This window comes from Solea solea, chromosome 13 (genome assembly GCF_958295425.1).
Source record: "Solea solea chromosome 13, fSolSol10.1, whole genome shotgun sequence".
NCBI classification, from domain to species: domain Eukaryota; kingdom Metazoa; phylum Chordata; class Actinopteri; order Pleuronectiformes; family Soleidae; genus Solea; species Solea solea.
This window is the reverse complement of record NC_081146.1, coordinates 11,802,485-11,827,644: the sequence shown is the minus strand read 5'-3', so window position 1 is coordinate 11,827,644 and position 25,160 is coordinate 11,802,485. Positions and strand designations below refer to the sequence as shown.

Genomic DNA, 25,160 nt, shown 5'->3' with positions numbered 1-25,160 from the left:
CATGACAGACTGCATTGCACTGCAGCCAAAGTAAAAGGGTGGCAGTGACTGAACACGATGAGACAACATCCAGTGTAACTTCCATCAGTTCATTAGAAACAAGCAGCTCCATTAGTGCCACATAGACAAACTACGCATCCAGTCTGAGTCTGAGGGGTATCAGCCTCTTCTTTTCCCATCATCCAGCAACAAGTTTCCCATCCTGAAAAGCCTAATTGGGGCTTAATGTTGGGTAAATGTTTTCAGTGCACATGCAGTGTGCCAGCAGGGCCAAACTCAGTTAGCTCCCCTGCATGCAGCAAATAATTTAATGGGCCTGGATCCCACTCTTAAAACCCAATTACACCTCAGACAGGCATTTCCAGTCATTCTGTCAAAGAGATGGCTGCAGAATCCTCTCACATATCAATGAAGCATCAGGAGCAGTTCCAACTCAAAAAGTCACAGTTCATTTACCATAATATTTAAAAAAAAAAAAAAAGAACTGAGGCAAAGCTTAAATATTGTCATGACCCATGAAGAGAGTGACCTTATTCTTGACAAGCAAATGCTAAATGCAGCTAAACGCTGACATTTCCCAGCTAATGTGTGAAAAGACAAGTGGAGATTAAGGTCAGGGATAACGCTGCGAGTGATATCTATTGTTTCAGGCAATCTGCAATTAAAAATCCCTGGATACCTGACCAAGCGTGGTTGCAGAGCTACACTAAGTGGTTCATAATCAGAGCATTACAGCCAATGATCTCTTATTACAGTAACAAACTGCTTCTGATGATAACAGAGGAAATGAAGGTGGGATTTATGACACTGGAGCCAATGGCCTAAGACAGAGAGTGTCTTAAATCTACCCCGGGAGAGAAATTGAGTTCACATCTGTTCACCTGATGATAAGAGGGGGAAATAAAAGTCGGATTTACGATACTTGGCCAATTTGTTCTCAGTTGCTGTTGGCTGTGTGTATGTTCAAAGGACGCTAAATTTCAGCTGCGACTAAAGAAGGAAGAACAGTACGGCGTGAAGAGTTCTTCGGTCTCAGGGAAATGAGAGGAACAAGCAGTTAGTGCGGGTAGTTCTTCAAAGAGATATTTAAGTTAGAGAGACAGAGATGTTTAGCCTGAGTGGAGCAAAGAAAATAAAACACCAGATATTTCTCGCCCCTCCCTCCTCTGTAAGTCTGACCCATGAAGTGAAACCCAGTGATCTGTTGCCAATGAGCTGCTGCAAAGAGTCAAGGCAGGACTTTCACGTGGCCAAACATTCATGCTATGCCGAGTGTTCCAGGTCCTGTGCAGGAACAATGAGTGTTTATACAAAAAAGACAAGGCTCACAACGTTGACAGATTACACTTTAACAGTTTGTAATGGCACAACAACTCTATTTTATTATGCACAGTGTGCTAATATTGCACAATTTGCATCAGGGATTTCTAAATGAAACCTTGTCGTGGAATGACACAACAATTACATCATACACTACAGGCAACTAATGTTTTAAATCTAGTTCCAGATAGTGTGCACAGGCACGAGGTGGAGGACAGGACTGACAAAACAATATGTAGCAATTTCTGAACACCAGATGTTGCTCCCAAAACAAACACTGGTCTGTAATAGCAATTTTTCCAGACGTGTACACAGTATATATTTAGTTTATATGTTTAATTTGAAAGACATGTACACACACTTGAACACGGCCATATGCTTTTTTTCAACTATTTGACCGTTTTCTTCTTTACCCTCCGACAATCACGTCACAGCGTGCTATCACCTCACCTACATTCTGTTTTTAAAAGTCTTCTCCACGACACATGAAAACATGAATTCAGTCTCACAGCTTCATTGTGACACAAGGATTCAGATTTGTTGTGGACAGGCTGAGTGCGGGCTGTTTGTGGGAGGGTGGAAGACGACAGGAGGTAGTGTGTCCTGAACGATTACAGAGAGTGCCAACTGGACAGAGCCAAAATCAACATGTCCCCTGTGCCAGCCAGGCTAGAAGGAAATAACACAGTTGAGGCTGTAGGTGCTGGACTGGCACACTGCTCTGCCCCTGGTTACATTCAGTGCAGTTTACTGTTTACTGTTTACTGTTACACGTATCCAAGAGTCACAAATTAGTCCTAAAGATCTGGAGTATCAAACTACTAACATCCGTAGTGAACAGCACTAGTTACAGCACCGGAAACAGTGGTTGAGTGAAAGTTTTTCTTTATTAAAAACATTGTTTATACCTTGATTACAATAATAACTCATTCCATAGGCCTATGCCTTACAGCAGGCAATGACTGACTCACCTCAGTGTATAATGAAAGGCATAAGAAGCACATCAGCATTAGTCATGGCATTTGTTTTTGAAATGTGGGACTAAAAAAAGGCACTTTATAGTGTTTTGTGAATTTATGTTATTATCTGTTGTGGACAATACTGCCAAAATCACCTAAGTAGGCTGATAATTGTAAAATGTAAAATACAAATGACAGGTTTCCTCAACAAAATGAATGACTTAAAAATACCTATTTACTGTATCACAGCACTTTGAAAAACTTCACTTACAATATTCACATGCAGTAAGAGAACTCTGGTTGCTGTATGTGACTTTTGAAATGTTTAAAAAGAAAATAACAAAGGATAACATTTCAGGATTGTACCAAAATTATTTTTTTTTTCAGAAATGAAAAATAGAATGATCTTATTTTAACTCCCATTCATACTGAAATTGAGGTAACAACTATGACTGTACCATCATTACGACCATTAACATACTACGAAGGTCAATACTATCTAAAAGCGACTTTCATCTCTGAAATGTTTAAACGTTTAAAGACCCTTTTCTTGTAACTTAGTGGCATGCTCTGCAGCATTGTGGAAATAATGGGAGTTCATGCGATCACCTCAACTGTTTCACTGCACACTGCATGATGCTGACTGCTATGGATCAATACACGTCTCTTTACTGCAAACGGGCTGCTATGCAGGTACAGGCTGATGCTGTAGCTGTACAAGGCCGAACAGTCAGACACAGAAAGGCATAGCACCGGAGATAAATTACCTTAGGTTAAAGTTGTCAAGGAAGAGCTGAGATTAGACTGTTTTTTTTTCTCTGGCACAATTTGCAATGACATGGCTTTTGCAAACAGACTAGCAGCAAAGGGGAAGCCCTGTTATGATCCGTGGGGTGTGGCAGTTAAGTCTTATCTAACTCTCACACTCACCTCACACTGGGGCTCCTAAAGAGGGAAACCCTGGTGTCCCCAGCACTGAAAAGTGTTGTGCTCAGACTTGGCCAATCAGAGAGGTATAATCTCACAGCCCTTCCAAAAGGGAATCTGCAACAGAAATGTCTGAGGTATTGAGAAAGTGCATTATTACATAGTTTTTTGTGTTAACCCAGCAACTAATATCAAGCATAAATATAACAGCGCTCACACAACCTGCTGTACCGCATCAAGCAGAAGTTAGTGGATAGCCTATCGAGGTGACTGGCATAGAAAATAAATAACTGGGGCTAAAACCAACAAGAAAGCACTAAAGAACCAAGAGAAACACAATAGCAAAATAGTAGAGCAATTATTTAAAAACGAAATCAATAGAAACTTCTCCCTTTATAGTATCCTTCCTATTTCCTCTATGACATCCTTCATGCTGCCTAAAACGAAAGGCAAAAAAATCAAAGAAAATAACCAAACAAAAAAGAACCAAATGTAGTCACACAAAGTGTGCTCAGCTGAAGTCCCTGTCGGGGAACATGAGCGGGGCAATGAGGGTCCAGAGGTAAAGCCCAAGGCCAAGCCAGCTGGAGCTCATCTTCACCCACACAGCTGGCATGCTGCTCTGCATGGCCTGGGTGCTGGTGTCTGGTCTGAGGGAAGACACAGAGACACAAGTACAGTTTAGACAAACTAACTCAAATTGATTTAAACACAGCTTTTATTTAAGAGCCATTAATCAAGGCATTGTGGTGGGTGACATTTTTCTTTCAGTGTAAAGTTTAAATGACATTAGACGAGCTATACTTTAAGAATAACAATGAATCCAGGTGCCCTCTGGTGGCTACAATGAGGGCCTACAGTGTACGAAAACTGGAGACGTCAATACATTGGAGAGACACTTACTGATACCAATTGGTGAGAGTCATCATGATGTACAGAGAGGCCAGACAGAGGTGGAAGTGGAAAAAGGAGTAGCTGTACGTGACTCCCTCCTCCTCATTGTCCACAGCTCTGAGTTTGCCGTCCTCTCCCACCACACCTTCTCCACCTGATCCTCCACCCTCCTCTGTCTGCATAAGCTTGTTCACCTGGGTGTTGCTGGATGAACGGATACTATGGAAGAGATGGAGAAGGGCATATAACAAAAAGGGCAAATAACACAACACAGAGCAGAGGATGGAATATGTGACTCTTTGTGAAAAACCTACCTGGCATAGAGAGTGCAGAACAGAAATATGACCAATCCAACGATGCCTTGAGCATCCCACCACTGCACCTGTTCTGGAGTGCCGTCTGGAGATGTTTCTGTGGTGTTGACGTTTGATACTAGACTCAACAAACTGGGGTTGCACTTCCGATCTAAGATAAAATACACATACACATAGCTTTTGACATTTTATGACACTATAATACACTATAAATTTTAATTTTGAAAATTGAAATAAATGAGCATTTAATTTCCAGTTTTGCAATGATTAAATAAACCAATTAGCCACAACATTCAGTGTCATGTACAAATAAATCTCTGATGTGTGGGTAAAAGTATACCTGAAGCAGGACAACACTTCTGATATCTACCAAATAGAACAACCGGTAACATTTAAAAAAAATAGGCAACAGAACGGAGTTGTTTCTTGCCAATCACGTGGGAAAGGCAGCTCACACAACATGAGACAAGAACGGTAGGCAAACTAAATGCAAAATGGCACCTCTTTGTTTCTATTGCATGCCAAAAGACTCACCCGAATGATCAAACTGCTGCAGCAGACGGAGAGCATGCAAATATACTAAAAACACCAGTACATTTACAACTGATCATGCAACCAGAAGCTGCAACTGTGATATTAAACAACAAGTGACTTACTTGGGTTGTTAGTCATTGCAGACCATGTGACATACATGGTGTAGAGTGAGATGAGTGAAGCCTGGAGCAAACCAGAATGTGGCTGGGCTTCCTGTTACAAATAGGGCAAAGATAAATAATTACACAGTGTTTCATGCTATAGGTGTACAAAGTTTGAACTGCATGTGAGGTGGAGCAATCTATGCAGGATGTACACATGGGAAATAACTAACTGTGGTTGAATGCAAGTTATTTCCAAGGACAATATATGTTAATTTTAGTAAACAAGCTGTAAAAGGTGTGTGGCCTTGGCCAAACCGTACCTGTATCTTGGGTAAGATGGAAACAATGGAGATGATGATGCAGAAGATAAGGTTGAGGCTGATGAACACCTTGTGCTCTGTGCAGTCATCAGGCTGTGTGTAGTAAACATAGAAAAGCACCACGGCCGTGAAAGCCAGTGCGTAGTGGAGGAAGGTGAAAGACAAGAGACCTGCAATTTACATAATCACAAATTACTAAAAATTTGTGAAAAATTACTAATTACTTGTGTTGTGGTGTGATGACAAAAAACCTTCTTTTTTGAATGAATGCTGTACCTGCAAACCAGCATTTGTTGTCACCATCTTCAGCATTTCCAACCCACACCTTGTTCCAGGAGTGGGCAAAGTCGATGAGGAGAATTAGCTGGATAACGATGAAGATGAAGGATCCAACTACTCCAAAGTAAAACCACACTGCAAAGTGAAAAAGGAAAAAACTGAAACTGTCTCTTGAAACTGCTGATCAGGAATAAAAAGTGATACACTACATAAGTCACTGATAAATCAAAACTTAACGTGTGCTTAAGAAAAGTGAACTCATAAGGGCATGTTAGTACCAGTATGAAATGTTCCATCAGGAATGAAAAAAGCTCCCACCGTTATCCCAACCAGGATCAAAAACTTAAAGAACCAAAATCTGGAAAATAAACAGTTAGAAATCCACCATTAGTACAGGTTACCTGCCTCCAACCCTGAATTAAAATGTTCCTTTTAAGTCAAAACAGTACTTACCCATTTTGAATAGCTGCACGTGGATCTTTGCTGTTACGGACGCCAAACATTATGGCAAGAAACAGAAAGAAGAAGCAGGTCATGGCGAAGCACATTCGGTACACAGACTTGTAGCCCACAAGAACATCACAGTTAGCCACGTTGTCAATACCAGGTATGGAAGCACCTCCTTCACAAAATCCGGGGATCTATGACACACAAGAAAAGTAACATGTATTTAAGCTCACCAAGAAGCTACTGACCAGAGAATATATAAAATACTGAAATCACATGAAGAATGTTCAAAGCTATTAGTTGCAGCTTTTCAACAGATCTATACTGATCTCACTTTGCGGAGATGTGTTTCCATTCCAGGGAGAATCATGATGACTGACACAACAGTCCCCATCAACAAAAACAACGAGAACACCAGCCGTGTGATGGTGGAGTTGTTGGAGGAGGGACAGCAGCCGCACAGAAGACATGGTGCTGAGCCACACAGACAGGAGGCCTATAGTAAAGGGCAGGATGGAAAAGAGACCACAGAGAGTTAAGGCTTTTACTTCTGCATTAAATGCAGAAGTAAATTTACAATATAGGTAGATGACAAAAAAAAACGTATTGATTAATCTGCATATACATTATTATTATTATCAATTTTTTTTGCCATGTTTCATAATCATCTGATTATTTCTTTTTAACTGTTACTATTTAGATATGTTTAGTTAAGTGTGCCAAGTGCTGAATTTTCTTTTCATCTGAAAGTTCAGTCAAAGAATCTCAAAGAATCAGTCATAAATAAAAGTCATATAGGTCAACTTGTTCTTCACAACACATAATTTAAGTGTATGGGCATCACCCACACAGCTCCTTTTATATACAATGTAATATAAAAGTGCACATTCTTTTACATATGTGGACAGTAAATAGGACTGTCCACTGATTTCTGTGATTGCCACAGTTAACCATTTATTCCACAGAGTAAACAAGCATTTTTCAAATATTGACATTTGCCATTGTGCACAAATAGACAGGCTGGGCACACATGAATTGTTTTGCAGGGCACCCAGAGTCAGTACATTTGAAAAAAAAAATTAGATAAATAATGATAAAAATAAACAAGGCAGATAGAATAAGGCAAATACATAAAAATGTATACAAAATTAAATTTAACACTTTAAAAAAAGCCCAAACATACACAAAACAATACAGTATGCATATTTAATTTGTTTGTTAACAACACGATAACGTTGACGTAATGACCTAACCCACTAGCTGTGTTTAATATGTGCCACAGGTCCGTTTGCTAAAGCTACCTTCTATACATATCTGACATTACTAATATCCGGCAAAGCCATTATACGACAGTTTAACAGCTAGTGTTTGAGTCTGTCATGTGTAAATCTAACTAATTCCTCAGCCACCTAATACGAACCTACATTTTGTCCAGCTAACAGCTAACGTTGTGACGACATAGGAAACAAACGCCTTACGGTGACATGTAAGTTAATTTGTCAAATTGACAGCAGGTACTTACACAGCTGGCTATAGAGCACAAAGCAAGACAGGCACCCATTTCAACATTTAAACGCTGAAATTGTTGGTAGGACGATCGCGAAACGACACTTTCCGCTTACAGTAAAGTGGTCTGGTGTACAGAAATACCCGGAAATGACATAATACAGGAAGTAGAGCCAGCGTTGTGAATTTTTCTAAATAAAGCTTTTACGCCATTGTTTTTTTCAGAAGGAACCCAAATAAAAATGTTGGACTATTCCCCTACGCATTTCCCTGGAATAAGTTGACTGTATATGTATGATTAGATTAGAAAGCAATGTATTACATTGGTTCTCAAACTTTTTATACCAAGTATCACCTGAGAAAACACTGAGCTCTTAAAGTAACACCATTATCTCCAACGTTAAAATACAGTGTTGTAAGTAGGCCGAGCAAAGTCAGCTACGGTCTTTTCACAGGAGGGAGATTTATTCCCAATGAGATTAATTTGCTCTCTCATCATCCTCCTCTTCCTCACATAAACTTCACACACATGAACACAGTCAAACACAACCTACAGTCAGAGGTTGTTAATAGAACAAGCAATATTTCATATTGAGTTAATTTAGTAGGACAAAGGAGTTTCTCAGTTCATCAACAACAGAGAAGAATCATACTGTATGTATATTTTATTGTGGTAATAGTTTAAAAAAACAAGACATGTGTAGTTTTTGATTAAACTAAAATGTTATCACTAAAAAAGTAATTAATGGTCATTTAAATATTCAGGTTGATTCTTCTATTATTCTTCTATAATTAATCCATAATTCAGATGATACCACCTGCAGCCAACAAGAGCTCTCTTGACTGCAAAAACAATTCAGTTGGAATGGAAGTCTATGGGAACATAAGTGCACTCACTACTTGAGTTATAATGTCGGAACATTTTCCTGAGGAACAATTGCTAGTTTCATATTTTCTTTAAAATAAAATTATGTTCAATTTTGTAAATTACATTCCCGGTTAGAGGACAGTAATGCGGCACACATGAGTAAACACCTGTGTTGAATGACAGCGGGTATCATTCAACAGGAGCCTGGACGCAGGTGATGCGTCTGAACATCCAGTTACAACATGGTGTCTACTGTTCAAAATAGAAGGAACACTTTTTGACTCTGCCCATCCTTGTGCTGTGACTGAATACACACAAACGCTTCCTCACTCAGGTCTGATAGTATTGCTTGACAAAGCAAATTTTCAGACACAACATGCAAATAATGGGACAGCATTTCTGCTCACAAAATAAGAAATATAACAGAATATCAAATCGAGGAACTGCTGTTACAGGGAACTCGAGATTGTATTGATCCATGTCTTCTGAACATGTACCACAAACGTGCATCATATCACCAGCAGGAGAAGAAGCAGCAGCAGCAGCAGCAGCCGCTATACAATCTAACCTGTCAGAAACATACAAGAGCAGTTTAGGTCTGATTCCCATGAGGTTTTGTTGCTTCAACAGAGGCATCTGGTGTCTGGATCTATGATAGAAAAGTTCAACTCATGTAAAATCCTTTGTAAAGTCAACCCATCTGTGCCATTCTCAACTAGTTTAGGAAGATGGAAGATGGTGCCTGTTGACAGAGCTTACAGTGATATGAAGAATGCCTGTCAATTAATAAACTAAATACAAATCAAACTCAAGTCAAAGTCAACACTACACAGATTAATATATGTACTGGCAATAATGTAATAATGCATCACCAGCATGCTGTCTGATGTCCATGTAGCATAAAAGAAAGGAGTCTCCTTTCTTTTATGCTGTGTATAAGTGTTTGTTCATTTCTTTCATTTTGTTTTATTCTTGTTATTATGCCTTTATATGCCTTTTATGTTTGTCTGTTTCTTTTACATTTTTAAGTTTTCCTGTAACTGGCTTTACTAAAACAGAATAGTTATGGGGAAACACCCAACTTTGAGTCAATATATTGACGACAATCTAAAAATTCCATTTCACCTTTATATAATCAGTTTGTGAGTCCATGTGTTAACCCCCTGTACAGTCCTGTACTTTGGCACTACTGGCGATTGCTTGCTGTTAGGTATAACATGCACTCGGGTATAAATCATGACCCGGTTCTTCCTTATTGTCTGAAATGATATCAGCCATTTATTTTCTTCCAATGTCTGCTTATTTTCCATCCATCTATCCATTTTCTACCACTTTATCCTCCACAGGAGGGTCACAGGGGGTGCTGTGCCAATCTTAGCTGACATCTCACTCGCTTATTTTCATTTCCATTAAACAAAGCATCTGTCTATTTCCGTTCCAATAAACAAATCAAAAACAAAACTGAAACACGAGCACAGTAGAAAAACTCTCAATCAGCAACACCTGAATAAAGTGACAGGTGACGCAAATAACCCAGCATGACCCTGAGCTGGTGACAGCCTCAGGCAATATAAGAAAGGAAATACAACCCCCTAGTGGTTGGGGGGAAACTCACAGACAACAAAATGAGTCATGGCTCCTACACAGGTCACTGAGGTCAGCATAAAGTTTTCTTTTTCTTAATTTTGTGAAAACAAAAATGCTGCTGGCTGCAGTCAGTGCAGTGATTGTTTCTTTCAGCTCAATGTGAGACTCTGAACAAACCAACTTTTGCCATCCACTACTTGTTTTAGCCACTTATCTGCTTGAAGCTCCTATAATCACCTCTTTGTTCTGGCACTGGTGAGCTCGCTTGGCAGGCAGCAGCTGGCAGCATGTCTGCTTCTCTCTATAGCACCGTTTGCAGGAGGCAGCAGCTGGGAAAAGAAAACCTCACTCTCATCCAACACTTCTCCTTAAACACTTATTACAAGGAAGCTCTTACAGTTTCCCCCCTTTAAACAAGAGCAAAGAGAAAATATTAGAAGAGTAAAGATTTGACTCTTCTAAATATATTAAAATATTAGAAGAGTAAAGATGTTGAATTTATTTGAAAGAGAGCCAGCCAGAGACAGTCTTGACACCTTGGAAAAGGTTCACATTCATTTGATAGAGAGTGTCTTTTTTAATATTAGGTATGGACATGCATCTGACTTTAATTAACAGAAACAAACTGACAGGGATTGGGAGGACAGATACAAGGCCACCAAAGAAGCACATAGATGATCTTTTCAACACAGATGTCCACAGGAAAAGCCTCTCAATCACACATGACAAGACACACGCCCTCTTTCCTGGATTTAAACTGCTCTCTTCAGAATTCCCCCCCTGTCAAAGAAAAAAGATTTGTGAGGGTTATTTTGTCCCTAATGCAATCACTGTGATGAACCAACTGCAGCCAACGTAAATATGAGTGTGTAGGATGGATATTATGGGTATGAATTACGGCAGAATGATTTTGAATGAATATTTAACTGCGATTGTTTTGACTGAAATTGCGGATGTGATATCATGCGAATGGTAATCTTTACATAATTATTCTCGTTTTCATTTGAAATAACATGTTTAAAATGATTATTCTGTGATACGTGTGCAGATCTGTGAAATATTTTATCTTCAGTCTGTAGATTATGATGTGTATACAGTCGGTCAGGACAATATTTAATCCAAAATGGTAATTTAATAAACATTTTGCCTTTAAAAAATATTGTGCCTCATGCGGCACAACATTGAGACACCTTTTATCTTTTTACATTTATTGTTCCTAATCATGCATGTGTATGTCTGATAGTGAAACCAAAGAAAATGCCTCTAAGAGAAGGATCAATTGTGTTCATCTTCATGTAATGTGCAGTGTAAACCTTGGATTATACATGTATGATCACGTATGTGTGTGTATAGAGGTGAAGGGGCTCATGGGTGAATGTTATGCATGTGTTTTTGTCTCTGCCTGTCTGCCATGTGCCAGCTTTGTCCCCGCTCACTCTGTGTCTGTTAATTTGGCTCGCTGCTTTTTGGCGCTAACGGTCTCTACGCGGCCCGTGATTGGTGGGTTTGGGACCAATGAATGCAAACATCTCAGGTTACGTTCGAGGTCAGACCGTTTTTTTTTGCGCGGAGGTGCAGATGTTGGCGGTCTGAAGTCACAAACGTCTGTTTGTGTGTGTGTGTGAGTAAGTGAGTGTGTGCGCGCAGAGGCAAGGAGCAGAAAGGCTGCAGAGTTCGGAAGCACTTGACGGTGAGGACAATGCTTTTATGTAAATGTTTATCCAGGCTGCTGCAGTGAAAGGTGGTTTGTTGCTCTGTTTCCAGCTTTACAAAACTCTCCTCTCAGCATCTCTGGTCAGATGTAGTTTAAGTTTAAAGTGACTTTGTTGTTCTGGCCGATCTTCAGCAGAGTAATTAAATCACAGAAATAAGGCTGTGGAAAACATCTAAACTGATCGAAATCACACATTATATCGTTTTATGACACATTTAAGTTACACTGAAAGTTAGTGCGCACGACTGTGACTAAATACATTTTTTTGTTAGTATTGTGTGAATATTATTGTTTTGTTTTTGGATGTTTTGGGTATGAAATGGAAGTGCTTTATTACACTGCATCACATTAGTTTCCTTTTATTTTACATCACTGTTCTTCTTTGATGCATTAGTTTTGTTTTTGGGTTGTGTGTTTGTTGTTGTGCAGCACTATTGTTGCCCCCTCCCCCATCCTGCACAGATGCACAGATGCATGCAACTGTGGGCACCATACAGTTAACAGTCATTTTTCAGTCTGAGGCTCAGAAGAACCTGATTTACCTGACACGCCATGTCATGTTATGACTGGTAACTGAACACATACTGTAATATTGTTGTATAATGTGTAGTTATACTTATACAGCATCCCAGATTTATTCTGAGTTGGTATGTTATCTCTCATCAAATAAAGTTTAAAAAAAATAGCATCTGTTACTTATAAGACTGAGAATACCAATGTAGAGCATTGTGCCTACAGGGAAGTTTGAGTAAATTAGTTTGTGGTTTGTGTAAGTGAAATTAGCCCGTGTTTAAGGAGGAGGAGGAGGAGAAGGATAACTAGTCCAGAAAGCAAAAAACAAACTGGTTATAGGTGATGGAAGTTATTATTTTGCGTCTTTGTGCTTGGTTTGATTTTGTAATGTCAAAACATAACAGAAAATGAGAAAAACCTGGCAAAACCAGTGCTGCTGCTGTCCCCTCGTCCCACTTTTTATAAAGTATGTGCTTAAAATGAATGTTTTTCCCCGTTGTTTGCAGTTAGAGATTTATTGCTCGATACTAATTGTCTATTTCCTCACTTGTTTCCCTACAGCGTTGTTAAAGCAAACATCTCTGTTCAAATGGCAAGCTTTGAAGGTAGGTGTAAATTATACAAGAGTTGTGAATATACAGTGTATTCTTTGATTTAAAACGTTTAAACGGAACAAATATGCTGTTGTGGCTTTGAAACCGTACGCAAAGGCTCAAATAACAGAGATTATTGTTCTCTTGTGACCTCCGACAAAGTGAGAGCACGACTCGACTGGCTTTAATTTTCCAAACAGACAGTGATTCTTGGCAGAGGCTCTTTAGGATGATTGTCAAATGCTGATGTGGTTGAGAAGCCTGTCCAGAAGACATTAATTTAACAAGTTCCTGGTTGTCAGTAAATTGTTTGTCATCAAAAATCATTAATACTCATGATATATACTTTTTTTTTTTACAGAAATCCAGGTGAAGGAGCTGAGCAAGCGCACTTCAGGTCATGCGTTTGAGGTCATCCTGAGCCCCTCAACCCCAGATGCCAAGGGGGAATTTCCACTGTCCCCTCTTAAAAAGAAGGAAACATCCCTGGATGAGATCAAGAAGAAACTGGACGCTGCACAAGAAAGACGCAAGGTATCTGTGCAAATAACAGGGATTGCTTACAAACATGAGCAAACGATGGCCAGTATGAATAAAAAAAAGTGTAGTGTCCAGGTTCTTTTCAATGAACCGCAGTTGTTATCGTGTCATTGGTCAGAGCCATGAGGCTGAGGTGCTGAAGCAGTTGGCGGAGAAACGGGAGCATGAGAAGGAAGTCATCATGAAGGCCATGGAGGAGAACTGCAACTTCAGCAAGATGGCGCAAGAGAAACTGAATCAGAAGCTGGAGGCAAACAAGGAGAATCGCTCTGCACGGATGGCAGCTCTCAACGAGAAGTTCAAGGAGAAGGTGTTTTACTCACATTATGCAGCAAAACACGCAACAAGAAAATAATGATCCTTTTGTCTCAAACACTAACAGGAAAAAAAGATCGAGGAAGTGAGGAAGAACAAAGAGGCGATGAAAGGAAGAGAATGACCTGGACAACCGTCTTTACATCTCCAAAGAAAAGCTCTATTTTTTTAACTTACTTTTCCATGTTATTCTTTGTTGTATTAGCTCTGCTTATGCACTTAGGTTTTGTGTGAACGTGTAGATGAGTAGATTTCCCTTTGGCCAAAGTTCTAGATATAAAGTTCATACTTGTGGCTTTGCAATCAACTTGTTAACCGATCATTTGATCGAGCTGTGCGTTTGAATATACTGTGCGATACTATGGTTCTACAAATAAAGTGTTGTGTCCTAGAGAGTTCAAAAGGTGTTCACCCTTTAAAATGGATTTTGAATGAAATGCTACATTTGTTGAACAACACATGATCATTGGGAGTGAAAAGCCAACACAAAGTCATTGTGTAGGTCATCCATCCATGTGGCTGCTACACAAATGTGCTTCATATAGGATTAAAAGAAAACAGATTCATAATTAAGAACTTGATCAACAGTTTTACAAAACTTCAAAATTCAAAAACGAATTAAATTCCATTGATTAGGGGCTTAAATATCACATTTCCTGTATGTTTGTGGACAGCAAAAGAAGTGGAAATCTGTCTGGATCACGAAGCTTTATAAACAAGTAGTGAGGTAAAGCAGTAGGATAATGTAATCTACATTTGTTTATGTTTAGTTTCTGGCTGCTTTGAGAAGGCTGTAGTTTTCATCCATAGCTCCACAGCATTTTTCTCAATTTAAAGAAAGTGAGGATTTTTGTCAAATTTGTAGAATTTAGAAGTGTTTGTTTTTGACACCGCTGACATCTAGTGGCAAAGAAGTGATCTTGCTGATCCTTTAGTAACAAACAAGGTATTGATCCCACGGAATTGCGACTAAATTGATCACTAAATCTGAATTTTTATGGAATTGACAAATACAAAATAAATAAGCAGTAAATAAAACAGCGGATTATTGAAAATAACAAAAGTAAAGGAATAATCTGTAAACTCAACAATAGTCAGGCTCAATATCTTTAGTCATGTGCCTGTAATCTGAGGTCATTAACACTAAAAGGTGATCCTCGCCCCCCCACTAATGGTTGGCAACCTATATGTGACATAGTAAGTAAAACCTTCTTAAAGAGACATTTAACATACATTATTTTTGAATAAAATTCATTTTCAATTATTCCAAATGGCTGCATGTTCTTGACAAAGTCAAAAACACATGATTAGCCACAACATTAAAACTAGTCACATGTTTAATGTATGTGGCTGCCACAAGCAGTTTGTTGTTTGTTGTTGAATGAATTCCTGGTCCTATAGTTACACTGAAATGGCCACACCCACTAATGTAGTGTGTGGACAACAGAATGTTCTTCTTATTTTTATTATTATATTAAATGCCGACACAAGTAACCTCTGATTAAGGAAAATGATTGATTGATGAAAAAGTGCTGTCACGGTTATCATTTCAGTTCAGCTAAATGAACAGCAACACAAATATGCTATTAACAACACAGGTGTTTACAGACAAAGCTGTGAAGATATATCCAACCTGATGCAGTGATAACATCACGCACATGCAGCTCATGATCACCAATAACTGAATTCTCACCATTTCACAAAGTCAACAAGAGGTTTGAGTGTCTTTAAATGTCTAGATAAAACTCAAGAGGACTTTAAGTCATTTACGGCCCGGTGACAAACACCTGCTCCATGTGTCGAACACTCAAAAGTGCAACAGAGTCCACGGATCACAGATGTGTTGAAAACCTGTCAGCTCTTTTGAGTGGGTTCACACTTGCATGTGTCATGCTCAGGCTTGTCGTCGGCGCCTTCCTCGTCACTCCTGTTGGAAATGTCGCCCAGTGTCAAATATCATTCAGTTCAGTTGGGTGTTTGCGCTATAATTTTTTTCCTAAAGCTGCTCGACCTGTTTGATTATGTGACTTCTTCTTTTTCTTTCTTTTACTTCTCTTCATTTCCGCATGTTCTAATTGTACTTTCTTTAATTGGATGATAGTTATTTTAAATTAGCTAATACATTTGAATAGTTGTTGATATTTCTGGTGTCTTGCATTAGATCATTTGTTTGATTTAATTAGCAGCTCATAATATTAGGATGGTTAAAAGAGTTATACTCCGCCGGGAAAAAACACTGATGACTGAACTGTTCTCATAAAGCACAATGAAACATCCCACTTCATTAAAATCATAAATGTTTCTTAATTTTGCACTTTTTTTTTTATCAAGTTTTGTACTTTAAATGACCTATTCTACATGGATATACAGTACAAATGATCATTTTTAGTCACAGTACAATGAGGATGTTTGTTGAAGTGTGGCATGTAGAACTGTACACATATGAGTCTGTGTTTGAGTTTGCATTGCTATGCACACAAACACCCACAGTGCTGCACAATCCCATCATTGTGAGGTCGAGGAAAGTGCTGGACTCATCAGCCCACAAGATTCTTGTCCCCAGTGCAGTTTCCTTCCACTGTCTGACGACACAGGGGACAAAGACTGGCCTGACTCCACGACCATTCTCTCAGCCTGCTCTAGATTCTTCGATTTTTGACTTCTGCTTTTTCTTTTTTAACCAAGATAAAGACGGTTAAATCTCGTTGTACTCTTTCAACCCAGACTGACAACAACACAAAAAGTGACATGATAAAAACAGGGACACACACTATGAGATAATGGGTTTTAAATGTCAACATGGCAGCTGCAGCATATGAATCATTTTTATCTTCTCTCCCTCTCTCTCTAAATATAAATATATATATATATATATATATATATATATATATATATGAATGTATACACACACATATATATATATATATATAGATACATATATATGTGTATAGACATATATCATCTTCTGGGCCTTTGCAAATGTTTTCTGAAGTTACTTTCATCCAGATTGTTCTTTAGAAGTTTATCCCAGGTTGGATCAATAGCCTACTGAGGAGAAACAGTTTTAACTGTATTACTGTTACTGAACAAGGGCATTGCATATTCAATGACACTGATTGAACTTACAGGTCAAGCAGGAAAACTGCTTACTTTGAAAACCAAATAAATACAGTTATCACAGTTATATAGAATGACACGAAGGGAATGAGACGGCAAATTATGAACACAATATCACATCTTCTATAGTTCTGCTACAACACTGTACAGAAGTTATAAGCTCAGTTGCCATAGTGATTGTTTGTTTTCATGCAGGAGTTCTCAGTGATTTTCCCTCAGCCAAAGCCCACCGACAATTTCCATCAGAGTAATTTGACTATAAATTGTTTGATTGGAAATAACCTAAACCTACTTGAAAACATTTTGTAAAATAGTAATCATAGAGAAAGAAAGTGTTGGCTTACATGAGTGATATTTTTGACTACAGGTGGACATATTTATCAGGTTTCTGTGGGCGACGTCATCCTGTATTTGCATAGTAAGCGTCTGCTTCAAAACACAAACACACGTCCATTTGTGCTGCTGTGGAAACATGTCGGTGTAAGGCTGAAAATCCATCATAATGTTGCAGTTTAAAATGTTCTGGATGATACTGCACGCCATTTCAGAGTAAAAGTGTTTGTTTTGATATGTAGTTCACAAAAAAGAACACGATGATGGTGTAAAATCAATATCAAAAACAGACAGAAATACATTTAATCGATAATAACATGTAGACAATTGTAATTAAAACACTAAACAAGCTTGGATATTATCAAATGTTGAATGTAATACATTTAATAATGTGATAAGTGTAACCTAACATATTGTTATTATTCTTATTAATAATTTATTGTTGACGGACCACAGGATATGGGGGTGGGGACTGGGGTTGCCGCATGTGGGCCGTGGACCTCGACTTTGAGACCCCTGCTTTACAGTGATTATACCTATACCTTGTGTCCATTGTGGCATTTAGTGAATACATTTTACTAACTAACATGCCGAAGAATTTCACCATACAAAGTGGGCACTTTATCTCTGGTGTTTTTCAATGCCTTGCTCCAGGAAATCAAGGGGGTCATGTTTGGACTTGTGTCCACCAAAAGGGGCCCCTGGCAGAGTGCACTGACCCCCCCGGAGCAGAGTGGACCTCCAGAGACCCGGAATCCCTATACCATTGTGGCATTCAGTGAATAAATTTTATTCACTAACTTTCCTCACATAAAGTCTCTGCCTTATCTCCAGTGTTTTGTGACCGTTGTTTCATTCAATGTCGGACAATAAGGCCTCTTCATGTTACACTCCAGGCCTAAATATTACCTCAACCGGTAACACCCACATTCTTTACATACTCATTGATGTCTTGAGCTCCTAATTTAATTTCTTAAAAATAAAAGGATAATGGAAATAAACATGCTGCCACTGGAGACCTTCGGTGACAGCCATGTCTCATGGGAGTGTCCTCGCCCTCCCTTATGTTCCGGCTGTGGAAGAATTTCTGCTCAGGTGGGCGTGGCTTATCGGCCAAGGCGGCAGTTGTCATTGGTTGTGTGGGTGTGTGCGGCGGCGGGACAGCGCAGCGTCGTGTTTAGTGATTGGCCAGAAGAGCTGCTCGTCACGGCGCTCAGTCTCCTCCCAGCGGCTGCGCTGTGAGAGCCGTCAGGCGCTGCCGCTTCTCCCGTCACGGTCATCCTCTCTATCCGCTCACCCTTTCGAACAATGTTATCTATGTCCCGCACGGCTCCGAATCATTCACTGACTGCTGCATCCGAGGCTCTGGACTGATCCGAACATCTACAGGTATGTGCGTTTTTAAATCTAAACATTCCCCTCCTCTGGCTAAAAAACACCACTGTATTTCCTTTTGTGATATGATACAGGGAAACATGCTCAGATGCGCCTCCATCGCTTAAGCGGATTTTATGTGTTTGCAGCGATGTTTCTTTCATTGAACCCACAGCAGACGTTTGTACTCCGGGGGCTGATGAAGCGAGACTCGAGGCTCACACAGAGAGCGTGGAGAGTGGATGCAAATAGAATCGGACACTGGCTCTGAAATTCACACAGACATGTTGATCAGGTGCAGCAGCTCTGCTTGTGGGAATTAACTGCAACAGGCCCATAAATAGGCCTGAGCTTAAAACACACTTACAATCATGCCTCCAGGTTATACTCGAGCACTGTGCTCCCGACTCATGTATATTTTAAAAGGCTTAAGACCATTGTTTGAAAGCGAGGGTGTGGACCTGGATGGGGTTGTGTTACATAATTTCTTCCCACTCATCACTCCATGCCTTCCCTTCTGATCCTCGCTCGGCCTGCGCTCATCTCATCCCACTCTGCCTGATCTGTCAGAGGCTGCGAAATGAACCCATACATCCAATCAAGTAAACGATTTTAATAATAAATCTTGCTCCCCGTGTGTGTACATGTGTGTGGATCTCATATTAGTTACAGACCACGGCCATGCACAGCACACTTGTGGTTACTGTATTTCATTTTTTCATTCTTCATGTGTTGGTGTTGCAACAAGCAGGACACTAAATCTGTGCAAGCAATACATGATATAAATCATGTATTTACTACAGTCCAAATGCATACGCCGTTTGGCCTCACCCATATCCTCTCCTATGTCAGGAGGGGAGCTGCTGCTGCTGCTGTGCTCGCATCATTTACATGTGTGTATAAACACACATGTACTACTACACAATGTAGTAACCGTCATTTTGCTTTAGCTCAGTCAGATTCTGAACGACGAAGGAAGTGTAGCTGTTTTAGGGTTTAAATGGTAAATTGTATTTCATTACAATCTCTTGAAAAGAAATGTGCAGTATCATTGGTAGAGTACCTCACGCTACGATACCAATAATATCACGATACAACGATTCTTTGACATTCACTATATTGCAAGACAATCATATAGCGATGCAGGAAAGTGCTGGATTTCTCTATTTATTCACAACATAGGAACATGGATGGGTCATCTCTTAACGTACAGTAGCTTTCTCCGCCATTGTCCCGCTGTGAACTCCCGGCGAGTGAAACTGGCAGGGACTGTTAACTTCATATTACTATTATTCATATTAATTCGAATATGGATATTTGCCCTGGTGTATCAATTATCGTATTGCACAAGGAAGGACAACAATACCTCATTTCGTTACCCGAAACTTGTATTTGAGTAATGACCATAAATTTGAATCTCATCTCATCTCATACATCACCAACTATCTGGACCCACCCCTAATCATTAGGAATATCAATATTGTGATTTATGGATTTTATCCCTGGCTGATCATAACCTTCTGTCAAATCCCATCAACCCTGACACTATAATATTGATTCTTTGCCAAGTGCTTCACTTTTCAGGAAATAATTTACTGTTTGCACACAAAAGAATCCTGAGAATGGTGGATGATCCACAGAATATATGACCACCAGGGCAGCTGAGGGCAAATCCTGATTGCACCTGAGCTCCCGTGGTGTGCAACCGTCCGTCAGAGTCGTGCATCATGTTGTAGAAGAGATTTAAGGGCTTGAGAACAAGCCAGAGACACCAATCGGATGCTACGCTGCCACCATGAATAACACTCGCATCTACAAAAACCAATAATGTCAAATTAATTATGCAAACATACTATAATTCACATTTTCATGTGTGAACACTTAAAGCTGCTTTCGTCAATATTTTTAGGATTAACAAAGGGTTAAATTGCACACCAGGAATTATCACTCGCCACAACCATTGTTCTATAGAGAGCCATTTAATCTCTGGATTGCCGTTTTTGTTTTGTGGTCCGACCACTTCACTCTAATCACTCCTGATTCAGGTTTCAAACCCAGCACCACAGCAGATAGTTGGAGGCAAACTGGTGAACACTGTGCCAGACAAGTGCTGGTGGAGACTAAAACAGAGCTGAAAGGAAAGTGAACGATGGATGTTTGTTATTTATGCGGCCATGAACGCATCACAGGAAGAGTCTCTGTGTCTAACACGTCTTGTGAAAAAAACAGGTTTACCGTAATGAAAATATTGTGTTACAAGACCTTGCAACATACGGTGGCCGACAGGGGCCAAAAAAAACCACAGAAGGAAAAACGAGCTGCAGATTCACAAACGCTGCAGATTCTAAAGCACAAACAAAAACAAATGCAACGTGAGATAAAGGATCTGCAGAAAGAAACAAAACACATGCATCAACAGAAACACGCTGCAGATACAAAACGATGCAAAACCAAAAACACACACAAATCCCAAAACACAAGCAGGAGCTAATTTTCGTATTAAAAGAGCGAATCTGGACTTTTAATTTGAATTTTTTTCAAACATTGTACAGTAGAACTGGTTTACAGTATACTATCAGATATCAATGTATGCAGTACTTTGTGCAGATGCTTATGTCCGATTAATAGGTCTCTAAAACATAGCTACGAGATGTGCTTTCACACGACGATGACGGTGATCTGAGTGTTTTATTTTGAAAACCAAATGTCGATGTCAGCTTTGACTGTGGGCTTTTTACCGTAAATCCCTTTGTAATTCAGGCATTCAAATTCAGCGTCAGGTAGTTTGACTATGGAGAAACAAGTGTTGGATAGCTTGACCGCAGTTGGATAACCTCTTAATAAAGGTCTTTTAATAAAGTGAGAATGAAGTAGTCCCCGAGAATCCTAACAGCTAGTCACCAGGTACTATCGCTAATGGAAAAGCAAAAAAAACTGAGTGGAGTTGAGCTGTGCTGGGCCGAATCGAGCTAGAACTGTGTGTCATGACTTTTATAGAGAAAATATTTTCAGTTTTAACTCGTTTTCAGCCACTATTATCTAACATAATGTGTAAAGAAATGCTGAATTTATTTAATAACTGAATAATTTAAGAAAATGATTTATTAGTAATTTATCAGGTATCCCATGTACGTCTTATTTTTAATTTGACTAGATTGTTTTTACCCTTATCTTTTTTTTATTATTTTCAGATACAGATGTCATTTATAATCTCATGGAGCTCTTCTTGTGGCATCTTTAAATTGCTTCTTTTGTGTGACTAACCACAAGCAGGAATTGAGCAAAGAGTGCAAGCTGCAGACATTCAACACTTTGCTTTATAACTGACTTAAGATTATATATTGATTTTCTGACTCGAATGTTCTGATATTTGTGGTTCAACAGGAGCAAACTCACCCCCTCACCATGTATATACATGTTGACACACTTTATGCAACAGCATCTAAAGGCCCAGACCTATGCTAAGTGATGGACTGACTGTTCACTCTATCTTTCTACCGTCTTCTCTCATCCTCCAGGTTGCCATGGCCACGGTGGTGATGGAACAGATTGGTCGCCTGTTCATCAATGCGCAGCAGCTGCGTCAGATCCCTCAGCTGCTGGAGTCGGCCTTCCCTACATTGCCTTGCACTGTGAAGGTGTCCGATGTCCCCTGGGTGTTCCGCGAGCGCCACATCCTCACCGGCTACAGACAGCCGGACCAAAGCTGGCGCTACTACTTCCTCACCCTCTTTCAAAGGCACAATGAGACCCTCAATGTCTGGACCCATTTGCTGGCTGCCCTCATCATCTTGGTGAAGTGGCAGGAGATCTCAGAGACGGTTGATTTTTTGCGCGACCCTCACGCTCAGCCCCTCTTCATTGTCCTCCTGGCAGCCTTCACCTACCTCTCCTTCAGCGCACTCGCTCATCTCCTCTCTGCCAAGTCTGAGCTCTCGTGTTACTCCTTCTACTTCCTAGACTACGTCGGGGTGGCTGTTTACCAGTATGGCAGTGCCCTGGCACACTACTACTATGCCATAGAGAAAGAGTGGCACGCTAGAGTGCAAGGCCTCTTCTTACCTGCAGCAGCGTTCCTGGCCTGGCTCACTTGCTTCGGCTGCTGCTATGGCAAATATGCCAGTCATGACATACCCAAGTTTGTCCTCAAGCTGTTCCAAGTGGTGCCCTCAGCCTTGGCTTACTGTTTAGACATAAGCCCCGTGGTTCACCGCATCTACAGCTGCTACCAGGAAGGCTGTTCCGACCCGACTGTTGTGTACCATTTCTATCACGTGGTCTTTTTCCTAGTCAGCGCCTATTTCTTCTGCTGCCCTCACCCGGAGAGTTTATTCCCTGGAAAGTGTGACTTCATTGGACAGGGCCATCAGATCTTTCACGTGTTTGTGGTCGTGTGCACCCTGACACAGATCGAAGCGCTGCGAACAGACTTCACCGAGCGCCGCTCCCTCTACGAGCGTCTACACGGCGATCTTGCACACGATGCAGTTGCACTCTTCATCTTCACTGCCTGCTGCAGTGCTCTGACCGCTTTTTATGTACGCAGGCGTGTGCATGACGTTCTCGACGAGAAGGAAGACTAAGAATGGGAAAAGTTGAGTTTAAAAAAAAAAAGTGATTTGTTCCACTGAGGTTACTGTTAAATAAAATGATCAAAAAGTTTTTATTTATGAAAGTTATCAGTTTGTATCAGTGACTGTGATTTGCCAAACTACATTGAGCTATATGTTGTTTTTTTAATGAGGACAAAGGAATCTTTAAATTTGTTTTGGTAGCAATACAGGTAGTGGTTAAAACACTGAAATGAGTCCTTACATCTTTTATTAGTCTGCAATGTTTTTATTTAATCATAGTCTAAAGGAATTTGGTACTTAACCAGCAAAATAAAGACTGGCTTCTAATGATGTCTATTAGAACAATTTAATGTTTTAAATTAATTGTAGCATTTCGATTAGTGCAAGCATTTGTTTTTGCAGTCCCACAATACTTTGTATTTTACAGACAAATAGTGCATCTATTATTCCATATCCAGTTTGAACTGGTACTCCTCTCACTAATTAGGTACCTTTCTGACTTATTCTTCAGTTGGATTCCGCCTGTCTGCGTTTTAATTTATCAAGGTGCCAACACTGTGCCATGCAAATGTTTGAACATGTTTCAGAAAGGTCCAGTGTCCAATTTGAAAACCAAATATTCCACGACTTATTCAGGAAGAGATGTGTTTTTCCCTGTGGGTGACCCCAATCTGTCAAAATATGTTGAAAGTGAGGCTGGCACTCGGTATCAGTTTAGAGATGGACACTAGATTACTGATGTCACTTGTTGTGGCAGTGCTAATCTTCCTTTCTTTCTTTCTTTTTTTTTATTCAAAGGGCTGGAACATCAGCTTTTGCCTTTTCACATCCCATGATATTAATGCTTTGGTGTGCATTGTTGATCACATTTAAGTCACAAAAAGCCGTGTCAGACTGGTGTTCTGCTTTTGACATTTTGTTTTTGTATAAATATATATGTGCCTCTACGCATGTCTTTTTTGGTATATACTGTTGATATTAAGTGTGTGAATGTCTATGAAAGCTTAGCCTTGCACTTCTTTCTTACCCTGTAAATAACCTGTATTCCTCTCTGGTCCTTTAAATCCCCCTTTTTGTCTTTGTCAAAAGCAGAGTTTACTTTTTTTTCCTTCTTCTTCTTTTTATATATATATATATATATATATTTTTTGTTGACTTTTTGTCAAATAAAATCACACTGGTAATGTTGCTTAGATTCCTATCTCACTAAATTCTTAATGTCAGAAATGATCTGCTGAATATTCATTGCAACACTCTGTTCATGATGGTGTTTAATGTGCCAATGAATCTGTTATTGCCTCAGTGATGGTACAACTGGAGACTTCGGGAAGTCGGGTTGTCTGAAAATGATCTCTCGACCTGACTGCAAACATGTTGCTGGGGAGATTTAACCTCCACACCCATGAATATGAACCTTTGATATCTGTTGACTTTGACGGCACTGACCTGGTCTCATCATGCACTGCCACTGTACATATTTTAGCTGACAACACTGGCTATGTTTACATGCATGGAGGTGTCTGCTGTTGATGTCGTTTTTCTGGTGTTTTGTGTTGATTCAGAGTAACCTGGGCAAGCCTGTGCTCTACTTCACCTGTGAAAGACACCTCCCATTTTGCCTTTTCGTTTGAAGGGTTGTAGCAAAAAGAACGAGATGTGGGGAAAGTTCCTTTGCACTTGTCATCAACTGCTTCTTTATAGGAATATCATTTCCAACTGGCTAAAAATGAAGCCTTAAAATCTTCAACCAACTCAGCCTGAGACACAAGGTTCTTGTCCTGGTCATCCAAAGGACCAAAATGATTAAAGCTGGGGTTTTAATTTCATTACCAGGTATAACAGATGACTAAGTTTTGTTGAAATAGAAAAGGGAGCTGCAGAGAGAAGACCACAGTGCTTTTGCAACATTGATACTGTGTCACAGATTATCTATGTTGCATGCCAATTGAACCTGAACAGTCTTGACTGGATTAAGCCAGCACTCCATGTAAGTGACATCTGTGTGTCCTAGGCTACTTTTAAGGACAC

At 39.8% G+C, this 25,160-nt stretch overlaps 3 protein-coding genes across 3 annotated transcripts; 2 read left to right on the top strand and 1 right to left on the bottom strand.

The window, feature by feature from the left end:
* Positions 1 to 2,188: 2,188 nt before the first annotated feature.
* serinc2l (serine incorporator 2, like) lies at positions 2,189 to 7,753 on the bottom strand. The gene is made up of 10 exons (XM_058648246.1): positions 7,621 to 7,753; positions 6,433 to 6,594; positions 6,105 to 6,292; positions 5,930 to 6,009; positions 5,649 to 5,786; positions 5,373 to 5,542; positions 5,071 to 5,161; positions 4,415 to 4,565; positions 4,110 to 4,319; positions 2,189 to 3,856 (listed from the first exon to the last, which is right to left on the bottom strand). Exons 1-10 carry the CDS (start codon positions 7,657 to 7,659, stop codon positions 3,718 to 3,720), a joined length of 1,368 nt encoding a protein of 455 aa, XP_058504229.1. The 5' UTR covers positions 7,660 to 7,753; the 3' UTR covers positions 2,189 to 3,717.
* A 3,854-nt stretch (positions 7,754 to 11,607) lies between these two features.
* stmn1b (stathmin 1b) lies at positions 11,608 to 14,137 on the top strand. The gene is made up of 5 exons (XM_058648247.1): positions 11,608 to 11,749; positions 12,848 to 12,891; positions 13,241 to 13,413; positions 13,538 to 13,729; positions 13,802 to 14,137. Exons 2-5 carry the CDS (start codon positions 12,876 to 12,878, stop codon positions 13,856 to 13,858), a joined length of 438 nt encoding a protein of 145 aa, XP_058504230.1. The 5' UTR covers positions 11,608 to 11,749; positions 12,848 to 12,875; the 3' UTR covers positions 13,859 to 14,137.
* A 4,281-nt stretch (positions 14,138 to 18,418) lies between these two features.
* On the top strand, positions 18,419 to 24,320 carry paqr7b (progestin and adipoQ receptor family member VII, b). The gene is made up of 2 exons (XM_058648753.1): positions 18,419 to 18,573; positions 22,077 to 24,320. The coding sequence occupies exon 2, from the start codon at positions 22,083 to 22,085 to the stop codon at positions 23,139 to 23,141; it is 1,059 nt and encodes a 352-aa protein (XP_058504736.1). The 5' UTR covers positions 18,419 to 18,573; positions 22,077 to 22,082; the 3' UTR covers positions 23,142 to 24,320.
* The last annotated feature ends 840 nt before the right edge of the window (positions 24,321 to 25,160 follow it).

Coding starts and splice junctions, on each gene's coding strand:
- serinc2l (XM_058648246.1), bottom strand. CDS start 7,659: ATGGGTGCCTGTCTTGCTTTGTGCTCTATAGCCAGCTGT. Junction 6,595..7,620: donor TGTGCTCTATAGCCAGCTGT/GTAAGTACCTGC, acceptor CCTTTACTATAG/GCCTCCTGTCTGTGTGGCTC. Junction 6,010..6,104: donor CGTGCAGCTATTCAAAATGG/GTAAGTACTGTT, acceptor TTTATTTTCCAG/ATTTTGGTTCTTTAAGTTTT.
- stmn1b (XM_058648247.1), top strand. Junction 13,414..13,537: donor CTGCACAAGAAAGACGCAAG/GTATCTGTGCAA, acceptor GTCATTGGTCAG/AGCCATGAGGCTGAGGTGCT. Junction 13,730..13,801: donor ACGAGAAGTTCAAGGAGAAG/GTGTTTTACTCA, acceptor AAACACTAACAG/GAAAAAAAGATCGAGGAAGT.
- paqr7b (XM_058648753.1), top strand. CDS start 22,083: ATGGCCACGGTGGTGATGGAACAGATTGGTCGCCTGTTCATCAATGCG.